This window comes from Drosophila gunungcola (assembly GCF_025200985.1).
Source record: "Drosophila gunungcola strain Sukarami chromosome X unlocalized genomic scaffold, Dgunungcola_SK_2 000050F, whole genome shotgun sequence".
NCBI lineage: Eukaryota > Metazoa > Arthropoda > Insecta > Diptera > Drosophilidae > Drosophila > Drosophila gunungcola.
In genome coordinates this window covers 57,878-79,402 of record NW_026453194.1, presented here as the reverse complement: position 1 = coordinate 79,402, position 21,525 = coordinate 57,878, and the positions used below count along the sequence as shown (strand labels likewise).

Below are 21,525 nucleotides of genomic sequence, written 5' to 3'. Positions count from 1 at the left end.
GAGAATTTATTTTTGTTTTTTTGTTTGTTTTTTTTTTGTTTTTTTTTTCGTTTTGACAGTGAACACGCAAAACCGTGTTCCGCATAAGACTTTTTACATATCTCTAACCCAAGGTTTGGGCTGCAAAAGCCATACAGTACATATATGCATATTGGGCCTGCAGTTAGCTTAAAAATATGAACATGAACTTAAACGAAAATGTGAACACACATGCGTACGCGATCTAGGGATTGGCGGCTTCAGCGGGCGCATCCTGCGGCTCATCCTTGATATGCACATCGTCGTCCTCCTGGTCCTCCTTGCTGTTCTCGTGCAGGAGGACATACTCGCGCGAACTGAAGCCGAACTTGATCACGTCCTTCTCCATCAGCTCGTAGTACTTCCTGCCATCGATCTTCTTGTTGTTGAGGAACGTGCCGTTGGCCGACTCCAGATCGATTAGATACAATCGGACGCGTTTGCCGTGACTGCCGTCGTCCCGCTCGAAGGGCACCAGTCGGTACTGCAGGGCCGCATGCTGTTTGGAGCAACTGGGATGATCCACGGCCAGGTCGACCACCTTGCGATCGCGTCCCACCAGGAAGCAGCTCTGCCGATGGATGTGCAGCGTGGGCAGCGCCGTTTCGCCCTTGAACGGATACAATCGCCAGCGGCGCTTGGGTTTGCGTGCCTCCGGCGGCTCTGAGTATTTGACCACCACACCGTTCACCTTGTTGGTGTCCTCGGTGAGGGCGCCGCTTAGCCCGAAATTGGGCTTCTCCTTCTCCACCGGCTCCTCGTCCTCGGGCGGCGCCTTGTCGTCGCCCTGCTTTCCCCACTCGAACTGCTCGTCCTCGTTCCTGTTGCGATTGTCGCGTCGCTGGTTTCGCTGCCGTCCTTGGCCAAAGTCGCGCCCACCGCGATGGTTGCGATCGCGGGGACTTTGACTGCGACTGCAAAAGTGAGAATGTTAAAATGTGGCTCAATTTTAGGTCAGCTACATAAGTAGCAAAATGTTTAATGTTAAACTTAAGCTGCGATTGGAACTTCTACTTGGAGTTTAATAATCAAATAACTGTCTCAATATAATTTTGTGCTACCAAAAGCGACATGGTTCATAAATTGATATAAAAAGTAGTTAAAACTCTAAAACTAGATGTTCGTATGGAAAGGCGTACATAACTATAGAATACAAATACTTTTTAGATTAAAACCTTAGAGTACGGATGCTAATAAATGTTTGCGGTTAGAGTATCTAATAGAAACCGGAAAATTAAGAAGTACATTGCAATAAATACAAAAGTTAAACGGCTAAGGACCGTCTTGACGTCCCCATGGCTAACTAAAAGTAAGTTTTAGGCTGCCAAGTTCCATACGTTTTCTCATAGTAAGCTAAAAGTGCGGTATAAACATACTTTTAGCTTACCAAGAAAACTGGTTTAATAGCATCATTAAGCTGTCCATTTCTGTTGTAAGATACGTTATCCTATAGTTTGCTAAAAGTAGTAGCTTAAACATACTTTTACTAAATCTAATAAATTTAACGATTATTTCAGATTCAAGTATATACAAAAAAACTTTAAAAACTATTATATCGAATTGTTGAAATTAAAAACCTAAAACAAAAATTATTTTCATAAAATTTATAATTGTTATGGTCCCAGCTAAATTCAATTCTAAAATTAATCTTCAGCGGAAAGGCATTTAAGCATCAAATTATGGCTATTGTGAGCTTAATTATTATAATTCTATATCATATGGATCCATGCTTGCCCAACATGTCTTAGATTAAATTATTTTATTACCCACAAATGTGAATTAATAAATACAAATAAATGACCTACCGAACTGGCCTCCTTTCTGGCGATCTCCGCTGGCGTTCCCGCTCCCGATCCCTGCGCTCGTTGCTCCTAGACCGCTGTCGCTGCGCTGGTGATCGCTGTCCTCGGCGCTCCTTGCTGCGCTCCCCTTCCCTCTCCCTCTCCCTCTCCCTTTCCCGTCCGCCGCGCTGCATGTGATTGTCTCGCTCCCGCTCCCGCTCCCGCTCCCTATCGCGATCACGATTCCGCTCCCTGTCCCTGTCCCGCTCGCCGCGTTCCCTGTCCCTGTCCCTTTCCCGCTCGCCGCGATCCCTGGAACGGCTGCGACTGTGCCGGCGCTGCTGCCTGGTGCTGTTGCGATGGGAGCCGCTGTGCTCGGGACTGTCCCACTTGGAGCGCTGCTCTTGCAGCTCCTCGGCGGGCTTTGCCGGCGGCTGTTTGGAGCGCTTTTCCAGGGCCTCCGGCGGCGAGTCGCGCGCTTTACGGCCGGTCTTGGACTGCTTTCTGCCGGGCGAGAGATTGCTGCTGTGATTGGAGTTCCTGCTTGCAGAGGAGGAGGATTCCGACGAACTGGACGAATCGCGGCCCGCCATTCGCTTGGCTTTCTTCGGCTTCGATGAGTTGCGTTCGCTCTGTTTGGTGTCCGCCTCGTCGCCGCTGGAGGAGTGCGGCTCCTGGTCCCGCTCCCGGCTGCGTCGTTTGCCCATTTTCAGTGACAATGCGGTGGCTTGTCCAAAATGAATTTGGAAATCAAATATTACAAAAAAATGCCTTTATATTTTATATACCGTCAGCTGTTTGAAAAAATTGTGTGACCAAGACAGGCAAAAATACCACAAAAATACCAAGCAATTATCACGTGCGTGGAACGGTGGAATTGAAATATGTGATATTAAAATGCATTTTTAATGAATCGACTTTAATTAATAGGTACTCCGTTTAAAACAATATTTTTGTCATTTATTCATTCATATATCGTGCGTGGAACGGTGGAATTGAAATATGTGATATTAAAATGCATTTTAATGAATCGACTTTAATTAATAGGTACTCCGTTTAAAACAATATTTTTGTCATTTATTCATATCTTAAGTACGTACTTGCATAACATAACAATTTCTATATATATATTTTTTTAAATTAAATAAACCAAAATAAAAAAATGTATTTCTCAACTTTATTTATCATTACTGTTATATTGATTTTCAAAATTAACCTAACTAATCGTCTAATTGACAGATAAAAGCGTATAAAGCATAGCAAGTTGCCATATACACATAGCTTTTGTTCATGAAAAGGCAATCTTTAGAAGCGTTTTGAATGCGTACCCTAGTTCTTGAACTCAATTTTATAAACTTTGGTACCTCCTCGGAATCTTTGGATAAAAACTCGCCGTCTTTGAGCCGATCGGTAAAGCCGAGCCAGTAACTGGTATTTGACTTAAGTTTCGTTTGAATGACGTCATATTCTTCTTGATTTTGAAAGGTCGCCAGAAAACCTCCCTTTTCATGACATATTTGTTTAGCTTGAGTCCAAGTTCTCTCATAATTATGCTCGATATAGAAAAATCCCGATCCAATTTGCTTAAATCCAGCCGGAACAATTCTTGTCCTGGCTATAGGTCTGCTTTTAAACTTGCCCTCACTTCTGTGTATTTGTGGTTCAATTGTATCTTGCTTTCTCTGCGATATATCCAATTTACCCTCATTTTTATTTAAAATGCGTTTTAAAATCGACAGAGTTTCGCGTTGAATTTCATTTTGAATTTTTTGATTTTCAATAATGGTGTTTAACTGATCTCTTTGAGTGTTGTCCATCTGGGCCTGAACCAGCGCTTGATTATTGTTGCCGGACGTCGGCTATATGATCGTACAGGGGGTGAAGGGCTGCATGGACAAAAGCACCGCACTGCGTGGGGGCATCTTTCAGGACACATATGGAATCCCTTTGGTCCTGTGACTTAGTCATGACGTATAGATTGCAGGCGACGAAGGCGTACAAAAAATACTTTTCGGGGTTAAGCATTTTGAAGAGGGAAAACACCGCGGAATGCAAAGGTTGTCAATGAACTAATTCTGACTAATTATCACTGATTTTCTAAGAGGCTCTAAATGTATATATATATGTATAATCACTAAAAATTACTATATAATATATACTTAGGCACCATTATAAGAAGGGAAAGTTTCATACTGATAGATTTAAAATATAATAATAATATTTTGCGTAGAAACAGATAGACACTTCCGGTGAAGCTGATGAAGTCGAGAACTTTTGACTGAAATTACAATACCCTTTGCAAGGGTATAAAAACGAACGCTAAAGTCGACTTCCTCGACTTAAAGATACCCGCTAGTCAAGTCAATAATTCGGAGTTCTTAAAGCCTAGTACTCAGATCGAAAAGATTGCCAGCGCACACTGGGTCAGAAATCAAATGTTTTGTCCAAAAACCTGGTATTTCTTTCCCTGATTATCTTCATAAAAGATTAAATTTTTCAACCAACTAAACATACAAATTTTATGATTTTTATAAAATAAAGCATATAAAATAAAATAAAAGCAGGAAAAAGTACTTCTTAAGGAGTTTGATAGAGTAAAAAACCCTCCTCAAAAATTGTGCATACGCCACTGTGACTTCTGATGGATGGCGGAAGGTGGCTCAGTGGGAACATCAGTCCACCAGCAATCAAAAATTCCAACCGTTTCGCTTGGATGGCCTCTGTGGGACTGGGCTATTAGGCGTCTTCAAACACTGTAATTTTTTAGATATTTTTTCGTTGATCTGAGCTCCAATGCTTCAATTTCCGTACCATAATTGCCATTAGGTATCGACGTTACCTTGACGGCCATCTTAGTTGTACTCTAATCAAAAATACTACATTTAGTATTTCGCGTTAGGCCATTAGCAATTGGTATTGCTGCAATTGGCCGCGCCTGGTCACACAGCCAAAAAGCCGTGCAAAAATCGGGCGAAATTGCAGCGAATTCCGGTGGCCATGCCATGATAATTGTAGTTTAATCCTCCGGAGTCCGGAACGCTATGCTGTTGTGCGGCCTGCAGCAGCTTTCGTAATTAGCAACTACTGCAGTTGCAGTTGCAGTTGCCCACAACTCACAACACAGTGCAAGCAAGCGTCTTTTTTTGCGAAATCCAGACGCGCCTGGATAGCCAAGATGACACCCTTCGATGACTTTGTCTATCTGATCAATCATGTGCTGCTGGGCGAGGAGCCGGTAAGCTATGGGCTATGCCTTATGCCATATGCCGCCGATCCCCACCAGATAATTTGATAATTTGACCCTGTCCATCAGACCATCGAGGATTTCATACTGCTCGTGGGCACACTGGTGGCGTTCATAGCCTTCATCCTGTGGTGCTGTTTTCCCATCCAACCGAAGGTGGGTTCCGTCCAGACAGACATTCCGGATTTAAGTGTGGATAACTATCCGTTTAATTTGTATTTTCCCCTAACAGGAGCCTGGGCCCCATCGCCAGTTCACGTGCAAAATCATCCAGAATCCATCAAGGCCTTCGACGCCTCCACCAGCACCGATGATGCCCCCAATCCGGGTGGTAGTGACTCTGTCTCTGGCTCTGCAACTGGCAGCTCCACATCCACATCCGCATCTGTATCCGCATCCGCGTCCAACCCAACGCAATACAATGGCAGCAGTGGCAGTGGAAGCTACAGCAAGAACGGCACCGTGGCCATGCACAACTACTACGTTAAGAACGGACACCATTGCTGCACCTAGGGATGATCATGCCCATCCCCATCCAAAGTTCCCAAAATCCCAACTAGCTACTGTCCATGTCCGAGGCTGGACAGGATGTTATGTTACACACAGCACAGAACACAAAACAAAGAACTCGGAACACAACAAAACGCCTTTAGTTGCCATTTTTGGAGCACAGCCATCCGTATGCGGAGGGCATATCGATTGAGATTTGTGCCAATTGGTTGGACAGGTTGTTAGGTGGCGGCTAAAAGCTGCCAGTTCGCATTCGCAGGCAGGCACATTTGAATTGCAATTGCTCAGACTGATTTGTTTATGGAACATGAGAAGGATAAGGAGAAGCATAAGGAGAAGCATAAGGAGAAGGATAAGGATAAGGAGGATATGGAGTTGGAGTTGGAGTTGGAGTTGGGGCAGGTGGCAGGGTCAAGGCCGCACACATACACACTCAGCAGCCCCTGGCAAGTTTCTAAAACTTCCTTGATATTATCTATATATGTTGTGTGCATTTGTGGACATACGAAATGTAGTATGCCTATTTGTGTAAAGAAATTGAAACGGGGTATGGAAACCAAGCAACTAACTTTAAGTATTTATTTGTGTAAACGATAAACGATTCGCTTAGCCCCAGAGAAACTCAAGACAATTGCGAACACATTGTGTGCAAACAAAACAAAACAAAACAAAAAGTATCTATCAATTATGTTCAGTCGGGGTGGAGGATTAAAGATTCCCCTCATATACCTATATAAATATATATATATATATATATATATCTTTAAGATACATTATGTACACACCCAGATACACACCAATTAATTAGCATTAGGTATTTGCCCTCGAATCGCTTTCGATTTCTACATTTTTGATGTGTATTACGGTGTATTTTTGATCTCATTTAATGATTTATTTATTTAATTGTGATGTAACTTCAAGATAATTCCCATTCCCATACTTCTCCAATGCGAATGGTTTGTAAGCCCCACTAAGAAACAAATGAAACTAAAACCTAACGACAAATCGAGTGTTATTTTTTTGTTCTGTTTTCGGGATCCAATCAGTTTCAGTTACAAAACGACCCTCAAGTCAAGCCGTTAATGTAGCCACTTGAGCCATAGATAATTCGAAATGAAAGGCAGATTCGGTAACATTTGCCTTAGGATGTATTTATAAATTAATAACAATGGTATCAAGGGTATCAGATAACGTTAACAAGTAGTTTTTCTATAGCACTAAGCACACATGGAAGCGCACATGGAATATCAACAGAAGGTTTTTCGTATGGTTTTGCGATTTTTTCGTATTTTTTCGTTATTTTTTTCGTTTCGGCCCTTGGCAGGAAGATGGGTGAATATCGTGGGCACTTTTTAGGTATGCGTGTGTGTATTATCCTCTTAACTGCTAGTATCTCGTTTTGGGCTTTGGCAACGGTTCTAACATTTATGGATGGTCCTACAGGCTATGGGATATACACAGAATCATCATATATATATATATATATATATATACAATATGTACAACGCGAAATAAATAGTAATCGCTGCTGGGATGCTTCGTCGTCTAAACCTAGACAGTCTTAGGCAATAATCAAAGCGTAAACTAGGGTAAAAAAAAAAAAATACACAGTATCTACTGGATTGCGACTTCTGGTTGCACATTAAAATGATAACTACAAAGCAGCATTATTGTACCTATCATTTTAGTTAACCAGATCCAGATCCAGATCCAGTACTAACCGAAAAGTAGTTCCAATGTGGTGGTTAGTTTGCGGCGGTGATAGTCTCCTGGTGCCAGCACCAGGGTTTCTCTCGGTTGCCCGGTACATTAGCTACTGCAGTCTCTGGGAAAGAAGACATTCATCTCGATGAGGATCTGCAGGACGATGAACACCCCGTAGACGGTGAAGAGGGCCACGCCCACCCGCTTGGTAAGGCGATAGCCACTGAAGCTTAGGATGACGAACAGCGCCACCGTGGAGATGATCAGGATCAGGATGTTGTACTCGATGCCCTGGGTGCCGACCTGCTGGGGCTCCCCGGTGCCGTAGTTGATGCAGTTCTTCACGAACCACGGAACGCCCAGGGACAACAGGATGGCCAGCGAATTGGCGCCCAACGAGTTCGATACTCCGATGCCACTTTCACCTGGAAATGGGAAATTAGTCGATATTAGTCGGGCATATGTTCGAAGGTGTTTATTTCAATAGGTAAACATTTTTATGGGATATTTCTTGTAATATTTTTTGGTTGAGTCAAGGAATTTTTACAGACTTTTTTTTGTAAAATTGTATCGAAATTTTTTTTTTTTACTGTATTGACTATAAAATCGTTATTTGTACTTGGTATCCTGCCTATGTACTTTGTTGTTGCTTAACAATTTGGTTTTTCTTTGTCTAGGGTACTTATAATTCCCAACTGGTTAAAGTGCATCATGCAGCAGAAAATGTCTGTCACTGAATTTAGACTTTTCAGGGTCATTTTTGTTAGTCTCCTCATAATGCGTGGGATAAACTATTAATAAGCTGTACTATTTTTTTCTGCACCAGCGGTTATTTTACAATTTTAGTGGTGCTAATATTCGTATACTGTAATTTTTTTCGCTTGAAACACTATAACTTGAAAGTTTGGTTTAATTTACTGTGAAATAGTTACTATGACGTATAGAAGAACTGTATTTGATTTGACTGCTTTGACCACTCACCATTTCTCAGCGAAATAAGACTGGAGACGGCTTCCGGCATGGTGGACCCGGCGGCCAGGAATGTTAGGCCCATCACAATGGTGGGCACATGGATGGCCACACCGAAGGCAGTCAGCATCCAGACGATCAGATAGGCATTGCCGCCGATGCACAGGATGCACATGATGAAGGACAACGGATACAGGCGGCGGTGCTTCAGCGGGTGCGGGATGAGCAGGGATAGCGAGAACTTGATCGGGAAGACGAAGATCCACCAGAACTGCGCCCATCCGGAGGCGTTTCTCGGGTAGGTGTATATACTCTCGGGCATACTGTCCTCATCGTCGTCCTCTCCGTTCCCTGCAAATAATTAATTGTTTTAAAGATTATATGACAAATTATTTAGTTTATAGATTTTTTATTTTATAGAATATTTATTTTGCAGCTATCATAATTTTGTATATTTCATACATTTATCCATTTGCTTCATCCGTTATTTAATTTATTTATTTTTTAGTTTATTTATTTTATCGATTATTTGTGTTAATTATACTATTTTGTTGTAGAATATTCATTTTTGTAAATTATTTTATACTTAATTTTTTTATACATTCTTTAACCCGTTACTTATTTTTTAGCTGATTTATTTTATAGATTATTTATTTTATTTATTATTTAGTTCCCTTTTTTATTTATTATTATATATTATTTGTAGATAAATTTGTTTGTTACGTTATTTATTTAAGAGTTCAAATGTATTATTTATTTTATAGATGGTTTATTTTATGTATTGTATATTTAATAGATTATATATTTTAAAGTATACTGTAAAAACAAAACTTACAGTGCTTGGAGTGCGTTAGGTTGGCAGTGGAGGACATGGACGAGGTGTTCTCGGGCAGATTGACCACAAATAGGCCGTCGCCGGACAGTGGGTCCTTCTTCAGCGGCAACTGGGCCTTGGCACTGTTCTCTGGGGGCTCCGTTAGGTCTGTTTTGTGGGAATGAAATTTAGAATTAAAGTTCAATCAGGTGTTTCCCCTATTAAAGTCACCGTAACGCGTGGAGAAGCAGCAGTTCATCCGATCCTCGATGAACACCCGAATGGCGGGCATGAACTTGTTGTTGTTGAACGTGATCAGGTAGTAGAGCACCAGGAATCCCATCATGATGCAGGATTCCGTGAAGCTAATGCTTCCGCCCCAGGCCAAGACCAGCAGAATGATCGTGTTGAAGATGTAGATGAAGCAGTCGCGAGCTATTGGCCACCAGTCCAACTGCACCGGCTGTCAATAAATAACAAAGGTTAGTAGTTATCTTGCTAACTAACTATCACATTCATATCATATCTATGTCTGGTGATATTTTAAAACATCATATTATTTTAAGCATAAATGCTTCATCGTAAAATTATATATATATATATATGCGCGTATGTAAGGTAATTGGTTAGTGCTTTAGCCTGCCAAATTAATTCGACTATTTGTAATAGAAAATTAAAATTTTTGTTTCTTTGATTTATATTTGGTTCGTTGATATAAATACAAGAGAAAGTTGCACGTGTTTTTTTTAAAAACTCTTAAAAATCGTTCAATTTTTAATAGGTTACACTGGTATAGCCCCTTTTTTAATTAAATATTAATTTTTAACTTAAATATGCACATTAAATAGCATGATTTAATAATATAAAATTGTAATTTATGTGGAAAATATAAAATTTAAAATATTTACTATTTGATTTAAATGATAAAATTAAAATTACATTTTCTGCCATTTAAATCAATTCCGAAAATAGTCAAAATTTTCAGTAGAAAGTATTTGATTATGATGTAGTTTTTTAATTTTTACAAAAAAATACTCTGAGATACAGTAATGGCTTACTAAATCAGAATTATATTTAATTTTACAAAAATCGAACAACGATATCATATAGCTGCCATATTAGCAATCGAAAAATGATTCCGAAAATCGACATAATTTCAATGTTTTTATACCTTTACGCATTCAAATCGGAATAGAGTCTTTCAATAGAATATTTATTTTGTGTAATAGCTGCTTCCCCTTTTGTTTTCAATTAGCATTTAAGGTAGTGCTTACCTTATCAATGGCCAGAGCGGCCAATCCGGCCACGCCCAGTGTGTTGAACATCAGCGATCCGATGATCGTGCCCAGTCCCATGTCGGACTCCAGGATCAGTGTGCTGATGGTGTTCGTGAAGAACTCGGGCATCGAGGTGGCCGTGGCCATGAACGTGGCCGCCGCCACGTCCTTCGACAGGTGCAGGTCCTCGCAGATGCACTCCACCGTCGGCAGGAAGTAGTCGTTGCAGATGATGGCCAGCAGGATGAAGAAGTAGACCGCGGCGAAGACGTGCAGCACCACCCAGCCCTGGCGGAGCTGTTCCACTGCAGATTGCAGATGAAAAATCAAAATATTTAATAAAATAAAATATAACTTAGAAAAAATAAATAGTTTATCAAAGTAATGCCATCTAAATATCCTGTTAGTGCCCATCAAGACTGTATATGCTTCACCGTCTCAAATATTTTAGCACGAATTAAAAACCCTAATGTTCCCTTAATAATATATCCCAAAATTTGTAATGTACTTTCAAAAAATATTCCGATGTTGTAAACCAGAATACGGCTTCAAATCATTTACGACTATTGAGTAAAAAAAAACTTGCCAATACCAAATATTAAAGCCGAAGTCTTAATATATAAGTATAGGACTAAATAATTAAAAAATTCACTGAAGCAAATGTTCTGCTGAAATCGCAAAATCCGGCTAATAAAACTGTCTAAATTGTAATTCGTAGTCCAAAGACGATGTCGTTGAGTTGATGGTGCCTCCTAAAAAAAGTTGAGTTAATAAAGGAGAAAATTGGTCAGAGTAGTAAAAACTATTTATCTTTATAGCACTATTCCCTTCCCTAGAAACACCCACTCACAAGAGGGCTTCCGCACACTTCACAGATACAGATCCAATCTAGTACACCTGGCAACGGGCAGTGGATTAGATACGCATACGCCATCGATCTCAGTCATTCCCTAAATTTAGACCCGAAAAAAAAAAACAGCCTTTTTGTTTGGCTTGAGTTGAGACCCCGTGAAGGCGGTGAAATCTTATCAAGGTTCCTATAAAAATCTATAGCCTGCTCCCCTCCACAGATATCGCCATCTGAGCGAGCTGTAAGTGCTATTGCTATTGCTATTGCTATTTCTATTGCCATTGATAAGAATGCGTTTCCCCAAGTGCTCGGTCTCGTGCCCATTTGTCCAGTACCAGTGGGTACTGTATTTGAACAACCTCGTGGTCGTTTGTCCGTTTGTCCATTTGTCTGTTTGTTCGTAACTCCAGTGGGTACTGTATTTGATCAGTCTCATGTTCTTTAGTCCGTTTGCCCATTTGTATGTTTGTCCATTTGTCCGTTTGTCCATTTGTCCATTTGTTTGTTTGTCCGTTTGTCCGTTTTTTCAATTTGTCCGTAACTCCTGTGGAAACCGTATTTGATCAGTCTCATGTCCGTTTATCCATTTGTTTGTTTGTCCGTTTTTTCGATTTGTCCGTAACTCCAGTGAAAACTGTTTTTAATCAGTCTCGTCCGTTTTTTCGATTTGTCCGTTAGTCCAGTGGGTACTGTATTTAATGATGACTTCGTAAACAGACTATGCGGCCTGCCTGATTTATTGGCCATTGAATTGGCCGCTATCGGCGCAGCTGATAGGGCTGAAGCAGGAAAAGACATTGGGCCGAGACACCGGACAGCGTGGATGGCCTACGTCGTCCATGGACAAGTTCAAGTTCGGTCCGTAATCCGCAATCCGCAATCCGGTATCCGGAATTCGGAAACCGGAATCAATTTACAGCGCGTATGTGGGTTACCCTTGGAATGTAGTTATCTTAACATAATATTGGCGTAACTCACCCGTAAACAGGTCGGCGAACTCGTCCATCGGAGGGGTCACATTTTGGCCAGGACATGTGGCGCGTGGCAGGATGTCCAGGAGCAGCTGCTCGTCGAAATAGCGCAGCGAGACCTCCAGGAAACTGCTCCCGTTGCCAATGGCGGTTGCTGCTGGAAAGACAAGAAACAAGCAGTTAATCGATTGCTCATCGTGGTCTCCACATCCAGATTCAACTCTCCGCGGCCCTCAAATCTCTTCCATGGAGAATGATGGAGAATGGAGAGTTCGCCCAACGATAAGATTAAGTCGCTGTGGAGTTTTCTCCACAGACTGACAGCCGTGCAATCACCGCAATCAAAAGCGACGGTTGTTAAATGATTCCAGAATGATCAAATGTTGCTATATGGTCGCAAAATAAGGGTATATTGACATTATTCATGGTATAAATTATTTTCAAAAAGGTACATATATTTAGTAAAATTAAAGTTAATTCAATTACACTGGCTTACAAACTTAAATGGACAAATTCCTCCAAAGATCAAACCTTGTTTTCCTGATTCAGAAAATGAAACTCAACTTTTTTTTGGCACTATTGTTTTTTTTATGTAAATAAAGTTTTTCACCTGTTTTCATGCCTATTTTTTAATTTTAATCTCCGAAAATCAAGCTTTGATCTTTGAACAATTTTGTCGATTTCAATTTGTTAACCTGTATTAGATGTGATTTCTTCCCTAAAAGTAAACCTTTAATCTTTTTTCTTAGATAAATCAAATTCTTGTATGTTATTATTTTTAAAGTATTTTCGAAAACAAATTATTTTATTAGTATAAGTATTTCCGATGCATTAAAAAATGTTAAAAGAAAATGTTTGTAATAAAATAAAAAAAATTGCTTAAAATAGTTTGTATCCAAAATAATTTTAAATAAAATATGATTTTTGTGGCAATTTAAATTAAAATATGAGTTAAATAAAACTCTTTTCCATTTTCTGTTTGAAACTGTATGTATGTACAATAGAAAACTTATGTAACGTTAACTATAAAACGGGAATTTTTGTCCATGAACTTTCTCTTTGTAGAACTTTCTACGTTACTGTCCACATGGCAACTGAATTGGCTACTGAAATTATTTTTCATGCGTGATTTTTCTCTTGTTTGTATTTAACAATTCAAAATAAAGAGCTTAAATTTATAAATCTTACTAAAAACAATTGATATTTTAACTGGTATTCATTGAAAGTATTAATGTTTCGTTTAATGTTATTGGATCTACCAATTTAGCGGTCATTTAACGTTTAGTTTCAAAAAATCTAATTTAACTCCTAAAATGTATTATAAAAACGAAATTTAAATTTTTAAAATTATTTATGTATAATGTATATGTATAATGAATAATTAGTGATTGCTGACTTTAAATTCGGAACAAAGTACTTAGCTGTTTACGGGGAAGTGGACCTATCAGATAGCATTTATGGGCATTTAAGTTACTCATTGCTAGTTCCCGACTATTATGATTTCATTATAATTTCTGCAGTTCGCACGAAACGCTCAAGAAAAAAAAAAAACAAAAGCATTCCATTCATATTCGTGGTCAGATAACCAATTATATAGCCGTGGGCGCAATTAACTTGCATGCCAGTATTAATGCGCCTTTGCTCGATTTTGATTGGCATTTTCTTTTTTATACAACATTGTTTTTAGCTATTTGTGGGTTTCATTGGATTTGGCTTGGGATTTTACAAAAATTGCATTGGCGGCCGAAAAATAAAGGCGACAGTCATGGGCATTCGGCTGATGATTTGTTTATGTTTGTCTGGCTTATTATTGTTATTGTTACTGTTATTGTTTTATGATCGCCAATGGGCGGGGGGGGGGGGGGGGGGGTTTCTTTATCTTAGGGAAGGGCGTGTGAGTTCCTTGTCTAGGTCTGGAGTGTTATCAGTTTTACACCCCTTTCCCACCGCCCCCTCCCCCCCGGGCAGTAAATGAATTACCAATGTCATCAGCCATCATTTGCTGTTTCGTTTTCACTCGGATTTTATTATTTATTATTATTTTCGTGGCGTTTTTGTTGACCAAGTCCCACACACAGTGGGGGCAACCTCTTGACCCGATTTTCCCGATTAACTCGATGCTCCAGCCACGCCCTGTGGATTATCATCACTTATTGTTGCCATTGTTTTGGTTTTGGTTTTGGATTTGTATTTATTTAATTTGTTCGTACTATTTCGTAGGTTTTTTAGTAAATTGCGTGCCAAGAATTGTGGCACCTGCACAGCAGCAACAGCAACAGCAACAGCAGCAAGAACAGCAGCACCAGCAACAGCAGCAACATCGGCAACAACGATTGCACGGCAGCAACATTGCGCGACAAGAGCAATAATTGTTCAATTGTTTTCCACCTGCAATCGCTGCTGGTGGAAAACGAAAACATGGCAGACAATCGCGTCGGGGAAAACAAAGGCAAATGGCATGGCAAACATCGGGTTGTCTTACATACTCCCTGCACTCAAAACCAGTGGGTCAAACTCGAATTCACATCCACAGTCGCAATCATGGGCACTCATGTCGCGTCCCGCCGAGAGGAAAAGTCTTGGCCAACTAAAAAGCCAACTTGGCATTGCATCTGGAATGCATTTAAGCCATAGTCCGACTCGCAATCGGAATCGGAGTCGGAGTCGCAGAACGTGACTACGAGTGTCAGTATTACGGCCCAAAACCCGAACCCGAACCGAGCCGAGCTCAGCAGATAAACAAGTTTATTGAACTTGTTGGCAGCTGCCAGTTCGTAGCGCTAACACTCGAACAAAATGGGGAAACACAATGAATTTGAGATAAGATTTTCAATTATATATTTTCCATTCGCTGCAGTCAAAAACACCCAGAAAGAAAAATCTTTAAGCAAAATGACAGGAGATAATGTAAATTTCACTCTTTAAAAATTACTTTTTCTCCTAAAAAAAAAAAACATTTAAGCATAATGTCTTTTCTGTCTTTTTCTTTTTTGGGCCTTTTGACTATGACGAAAAATACGTAGCAACAACAAAAACTGCTAAGTTTATCAATAGTAAAACCACTATTTAAAACTAATTTCAATTAATACAACTACATTTATATGATACATTTTTTTTTTAGATATTATGGTATGATATATTTTAAATTTCTTTAAGTTTAGAAATACATTATTTTATGAAAATTTATTTAGTTTATTATTTATTTTTATCTAATTTTTTTTAGAACAACTCTTGTTTGCTTTGAAGTTTTGCTCGACAAGACAATCTGTAGCAAATGGTTTATAAGGTATTTTAATGAGGTGAAGTTTTTGTTTATCGAATAAAAAGAGTTCAGTTTTAAAACGAATTGGGAATTCCCCTGAAATTTGTGAAAAGCATTTCTTCGAGTGCAGCGTATCGCTTATGAGATGCATTGAAAAACCCAAACTGGCGTCGATTCGAAGGCCCAGTCAAAGTCGAGTTTTATTGCTGAGTGTCGGACCGACTTGCGGAAATCGGGGAAATTTGTGGTCTAAGGGCCCAAAGCCCTTGTTCGTTTCGGGAAGTCCCAGATCTCGAGGCCCCGATCCGCCCATCGATCCGATCAATTGCTCAACCTATACCGCCAAGGAGAACCGTTTTGCAATCAATAACCGAAGCGTTTTCCTTCGTTCCAATTACCGCCCAGCGAGGGTCCCACCAAGAGTTTTGAAACACCAGCGGCCCATGCGAATGCCAATGCAAATGCAAATCAGAATTCAAATTCGTATTCGAATCAAAGTCACAGCGCATCGAACCAATGCGAAAAGTGCTGGCTAATTGTTTGGTAAACACGATTTATTGGTTCGCTGCCAGTTGTCCGATGGTAATGGTATAACACTATAATGGTTATGCGCCATCACTGGCCAACAAAAGTTTGGTTCGTGAACTGAATAAGTAATAACTGACTGATTACCTATAAGACAAGGGATACTATTGATCAAGATTCGAAATAATTTTAAAATTGAATTTATGTTGCTTTTCTCAATGCCATGTTAAGTTTCATTTCTGTTTCAGAAACATTGGTTGAGTTTAATTAGCCAAAAACGAAAATGGCTTCGAAATGTTTGACTTCTTCTTTTTTTTTATTTAAGCGAACAAGAAAATGAGTTTTAGTTAACTTTCTCTATCAGATTAAGCAAGCATGATATTGAGAAATCGGCCATGTTAAAAAAAGTGTGTGCTACATTAGGTGGTTTTCTAAGAAAGCAGCTATTTATTAAGAGGATTTAAGTACTCAATCTTAAGGGAAAAAAGTTAAAATAAATAAACAAACAAATAAGAAATTGTATTAATTGCTTACAAAAATATTTATGACATAAAGATAATGCAAAACTCAATGCTCCAATTTAAAATAATATTTAAGGCAACTAACGGATTATGAAACCGTCGAATTTCATATTTAAAGTATAGTATTAACTATGAATGGTACACTTAAATGTTATGCATACAACTTACCCAAAAAAGTCGTCTGTTTTATTTGAAAACACATGAGTAGTAAACGAATGGCCATGACATGAAAAGGGAATGGTAACAGAATGCATGAATATGAGGGATTATGGATTTAGGTTACGCAAAAAGAACATATTGAAGTATCATAAATTTATAATTCCTCAAGATTACATTTGGCTTGTAATTTGTATAAAAATAATGTAAGTCACTTGGGCATGTACATCTTAATAATTAATAGATTTTAGGGATCCAGTGCATGAGATCTGTAGGTACTGAAGGGCTTTGATAACCCTGTTGCATGGTGTTGTCTCACGTTGACAGACGAGCGTGTTTACTTGTTTGCGCCGGCAAAACACAAAACAAAAAGAAAAAAAAAAAAAAAAAAAACCAAAACCAAAACAAAACAAAACAATACCGAGCAGCACTACACAAATAGGTGAATAAAAATAATTAGATAGTAATGCTGAGACTCAGCTAAAGATCGGCAACAAGAAAACGGGCCTGTAATTACTGGGCCCTGTGGACAATTATGGCTCATGGCGAAAAGTCCCCGAATGGCACTTCCCAATTTTGATCGGTGCTTTTAATGCAAGTTCAACGTCAGCAAATCCATAAATTTCTTTTCATCGTTAGAGCGTAAATGGCATTTTGGAATTACCAAACACTGAGCGCCAAACGCAAGGGAGCATATTAATCGAACCGCACATATTTATAGATCTCTGGCCAGTGGGTTTTGGGATGAGATTTGCGTTTCCGATGAAACTGGGAATCACCTGGTCAGACCCTGCTATCGTTTACCGATCGATAACCCATCCATAGCCGATCTCCATTATGCAAGCCGATTATGGCGATGATGGTGCTCACATAAAGATCAAGATCATGAATCGACAAATTTGTCAGTGCAAAATTGATAAAAATAGGTAGAGAACATGCCATGTTGTTCATGCATTAGAGCCAATTGAAATGGTGGGACAATAAAAATAGTAATAAGGGGAGCCAATCACCATAAAGTTTATTACTTATTTAACGCCCAAACATGTTGTAATTAAGAGAACATTTTGGAATGCAAGAACTTAAAAGTTTAAATTTATTAAACAACTTTTATCAAGAGAAAAAAAAAATGATTCAAATTTATATATTATAAGGTCTTGTAGTTAAATAAAATATATTTAGTTAAAAAAACTTATAAGACTAGTTCCTTTTACAGCTATAAAATTATGGAAGACTATATTTCAAGTAATATGCGTTTGTACTCAAAAGTCAAGATTTTATTAAACCAAATTGAACCAAAAATTATTTGAAGAAAATGTAACAAGATATAGCTTTAGTTTGTGCTCTATTACCAACATTTTGTTTTAAAACTGAAATTTTATACCAAGTAGTATCAGCTAAATACGGAAAAGTATCAAATTGAGTCTTCTTGAGTGCCAGTTTATTATGAATTTAGTATTAAAAAAAAAAACAAGCACATTATTACTGTGTTTTTACCACTAACAGGATAACATTGATGTCTAAATAGTTTCATATTGATGTTGATTTTTTTTCGGTGTAGACGATATTGTCATCCGATCCGCTAAATATTCATGTATAATCATCGATTATCACTTATAACTTTCAAAAACCTTAACGAAGTTTTATTTTGCATTTATTTAAACATTTTTGTATTTCTGCGTTCAAAATGAATACATTTTTATAAAAGAATTGTTTTTCCATTAAAGATGTAGAAACTAATAGTTCCCCAATTTCCCGATCATATATGGCTGCATTGACTAGATGGATGATACTGAACAAAATTATATAAAATGTATACGGCGGAAAACGCTTTATTCCACCTCGTACATAATTTTTAAAATATACAAAATACAATATATATATAATTTATAAAGGCTGTTCTACACGGCAAGGCGTTAACAAATGCTTACTAAAATAGTAGTTATTTAACTAAATAGTTTTTAACTAAAAAAAAAGTAGTTTAAGAAAACAAATTAAAGAAATATTCAATTATGTAAAATTCACAAATTTGGTTTCAAAACCTATATGCTCAAATATAAAAATGTATTAAAAATCTGATTTAAGTCGATAACATAAAATAATTAGGAATAACGAGCTAAAAGACGAGAGTAATCCGTATATGTGGGGTCATATGTTAAAACGCATTACTTTTACACTACGATTAACTGATTACTGAGGAATTGAAATAATCCGTATGATTTTTAATTAAAAGATAATTTTAAAACAAATTTAGATTGTATTTCAAGATCAATTGGTTGTTTGGTAATCTTGACTGAAATATGGACAATGGGAAAATTCCCGATCAGATTAAGCGGAGTGAATAAACCAGAGCTCCCTCGATAAGTTGGAAACGATTGTGTTCGCGTTCGCATCGGCCCATAATGGGCAATCAAGAAATCTGAAACGAAATTGACTTGCGACGATAATGGACTCGGTACAATTTAAATGACCGGAACACTAGATAGTGCCTTGCCACGATTTGTTTTCAATGGCATCAGGCCGTATAAATAGCCGTGGTTGGTGGATCCGATTCTAAGCACCATGGGGCTAATAAAGCCATAATACAAATGTTGCACATAAATCAGGGGGTGAATATCAGCACTTTGGCCAAGAGTGTATGGGCCATCCTCGAGAGCCGAGCCCACCAGGAAGCATCCATTTGTCATCTCTGGATAAGTGCTACTTGATTGATCGATCCATCGATCCATCTATGCATCGATCCATCGATCCATCTAACCACTGGATAAGTGCGAGTACCAACTGAATCGCTTTGGGGGCGACAGGAAGTCTAGATAAGCGCATGGCTAATGATTAGGGGAGTGAGTTCTAAAACACAGCCGGAAAGGCACGCAAATATTTGGCAAACGTTGCCCATTCGAGGGTAAACATTTTAAGGGCTGTATTTAACTAGCTTTTAGGCTGCCAAAATAATCTGGAGCTCTCGCCGAAAACGTTTAGGACTTGACGTCTAGTTGGGTTTATAGCATTAAACTGATTCAACTAATTTGGTTGGGGTTTTTATTTCTTCCCTCACATTAGTTTTGCTGAAATTGTTCTGATTTGTATATCTTTACCCACATCAGTTTAGTTTTAATTGTATAAAAGTGTTTTGTTGTTTTAACAAGACGACCTGCATTATTCTATTAACTTTATTTTGTGCATAATTGTAAGAACTAATATTTAAAATGTAAATGAAAGTGATAGAATTTGTGACATGTGTTTGGTTACAGCATAATCAGATGTACTAATAATTAAGCTCCTTTTTTTAAAGACAAAACACTATCTGTGAAGAAAAATATCTTTAACAATAAAAATATTAACATTTGAATTAACAGATCATTTTTGCCTTGCAAAGAAAAAAAATTGCTATTATATATGTTTGTTTAATCGAATAAAAAGGGTTAACTGTTTATTATTTAAGTATACGTCACTTGTTACCAAAATACAAATAAATATTTATTTAATTATTAACAAAAACAAAGCGCTGGCTTTCTAAACGTTGAAACTTATTTTCCAAAATATTTTCTTTGAAACTCACCTTCCGCCTGAGTATCCATTAAAAGGTTATCACATAATATAACAAATATGCCCAAAATCAGGGCTGCAGTTTTAGCCATTGCGTACTTATTAATATATTAACAAAAACAAACGTTGGCGGAACGTAAAAAATAAAAAACAACTTGAGAGCAGGCACTTGAACCGATTTTATAACTAATTTTATAACGCTTTGTTTGCATGAATTTGGGGAACACACACGGCGTATGCGCAACGGAGCGATTGAATGCGTTTCGCTAACGGTTATTTGAATTATTAGTATTTTCGATATTCGATGTTCGAATTTTCGGATTTCCGTTCGCGGTATTTTTTTCTTTCGTGTCGCTTCTCGCTGGCAAGCAAACTCCAGCTAACCGCTTGGCTAGAATTGTATCGCACAACTAATTAAGTGCGGCCCGCTCGCGCCCGTCTTAATAATAAACAGCGACGTCGCCGGTGGCGTTGACGTCAACAGAGGCAGCAGCGGTAACGTCGACAGAGGCAGCGGCAGCGGCAGCGGCAGAGGCAGCGGCACCGACGTCGCCGCATATTGACGGTTTTATAAAGATATCTCTCTAGTACGTCTAGTCCAATCCAAGTCAGTCGGTGCACGTTGTCGGATTTATTGCCAGTTTTTTTTTTTTTTATTCCTACTCCTCCTCCTTAAACTCCCCCCTTTTCTTTTTAGCCTGATTCATTTTCGCTTTTTATTTGCGTATCAGTCGTAAAGTCCATTTGCTGGGAAAATGGGCAAACCGAACGGGGGTCTACCCGTCCGCAAAGGGAGATCATTACGTTTTCAACACAGAAAGTGGGGAATACGTTGGGAATACCCGGGCTAAATACGTTAAAATTATGCTGCCCGGATATATGCCTAGTCAACCCAATCGAAGTCCAATAAAAGAAAATCATTATTAATTCGAGATTTTGTATAATTTAAAGTATAACCAGCAATCAGAAAGAACTTGTCTTCCTAGATTATACTCTAATGCTTAAGTAACTGAACTACTTAAGACATATGCATTTTTTTATAATTTAATCATTCGCAAAATTCTCAATTTACAAATCATTTCAATGTTTTTTGTTATTTTATATTTTGATTTAATTAAGTTTTGGAGTATCTATGCGGAAATAAAACAAGCGAATTGATATTTAGGAAGTTTAAGGACACGTTTTTTTTCTCTTTGAAGGGCCATCATCTATGGCCAATAAACATTTTTTTTCATATATATATATGTTTTTCTATAATACCCAATCGCAAGTTAAGCTAAGGAAACACAAGGATGAGTACTTTCGAAATCCAATGTCAAAATGTAAGGCACACTTCAAACCCCATAGTAATGTTTCTCTGCATTATGCTAAAGTAGTATA

General features: G+C 38.4%; 3 protein-coding genes across 8 annotated transcripts; 1 reads left to right on the top strand and 2 right to left on the bottom strand.

The window, feature by feature from the left end:
- Positions 1-48: 48 nt before the first annotated feature.
- On the bottom strand, positions 49-2,615 carry LOC128261084 (uncharacterized). The gene is made up of 2 exons (XM_052994536.1): positions 1,824-2,615; positions 49-932 (listed from the first exon to the last, which is right to left on the bottom strand). The coding sequence occupies exons 1-2, from the start codon at positions 2,504-2,506 to the stop codon at positions 224-226; spliced, it is 1,392 nt and encodes a 463-aa protein (XP_052850496.1). The 5' UTR covers positions 2,507-2,615; the 3' UTR covers positions 49-223.
- A 2,099-nt stretch (positions 2,616-4,714) lies between these two features.
- LOC128261095 (uncharacterized) lies at positions 4,715-5,693 on the top strand. Its single transcript, XM_052994550.1, is given in 4 exon segments — positions 4,715-5,034; positions 5,113-5,199; positions 5,276-5,321; positions 5,324-5,693. Coding segments are annotated over 4 exon segments (426 nt in total). The 5' UTR covers positions 4,715-4,974; the 3' UTR covers positions 5,557-5,693.
- Positions 5,694-7,235: 1,542 nt separating this feature from the next.
- LOC128261078 (sodium/potassium/calcium exchanger 4) lies at positions 7,236-20,572 on the bottom strand. Of its 6 annotated transcripts, none has more exons than XM_052994525.1 (7): positions 20,159-20,572; positions 12,146-12,295; positions 10,315-10,622; positions 9,272-9,503; positions 9,062-9,208; positions 8,239-8,577; positions 7,236-7,682 (listed from the first exon to the last, which is right to left on the bottom strand). In XM_052994525.1, the coding sequence occupies exons 1-7, from the start codon at positions 20,235-20,237 to the stop codon at positions 7,363-7,365; spliced, it is 1,575 nt and encodes a 524-aa protein (XP_052850485.1). In that variant the 5' UTR covers positions 20,238-20,572; the 3' UTR covers positions 7,236-7,362. The 6 variants fall into 6 exon arrangements, with proteins under 6 accessions (XP_052850485.1, XP_052850486.1, XP_052850484.1 ...); XM_052994526.1 differs by having other exon boundaries at positions 12,146-12,292; XM_052994524.1 differs by lacking the exon at positions 20,159-20,572 and adding an exon at positions 14,625-14,760.
- Positions 20,573-21,525: the final 953 nt, after the last annotated feature.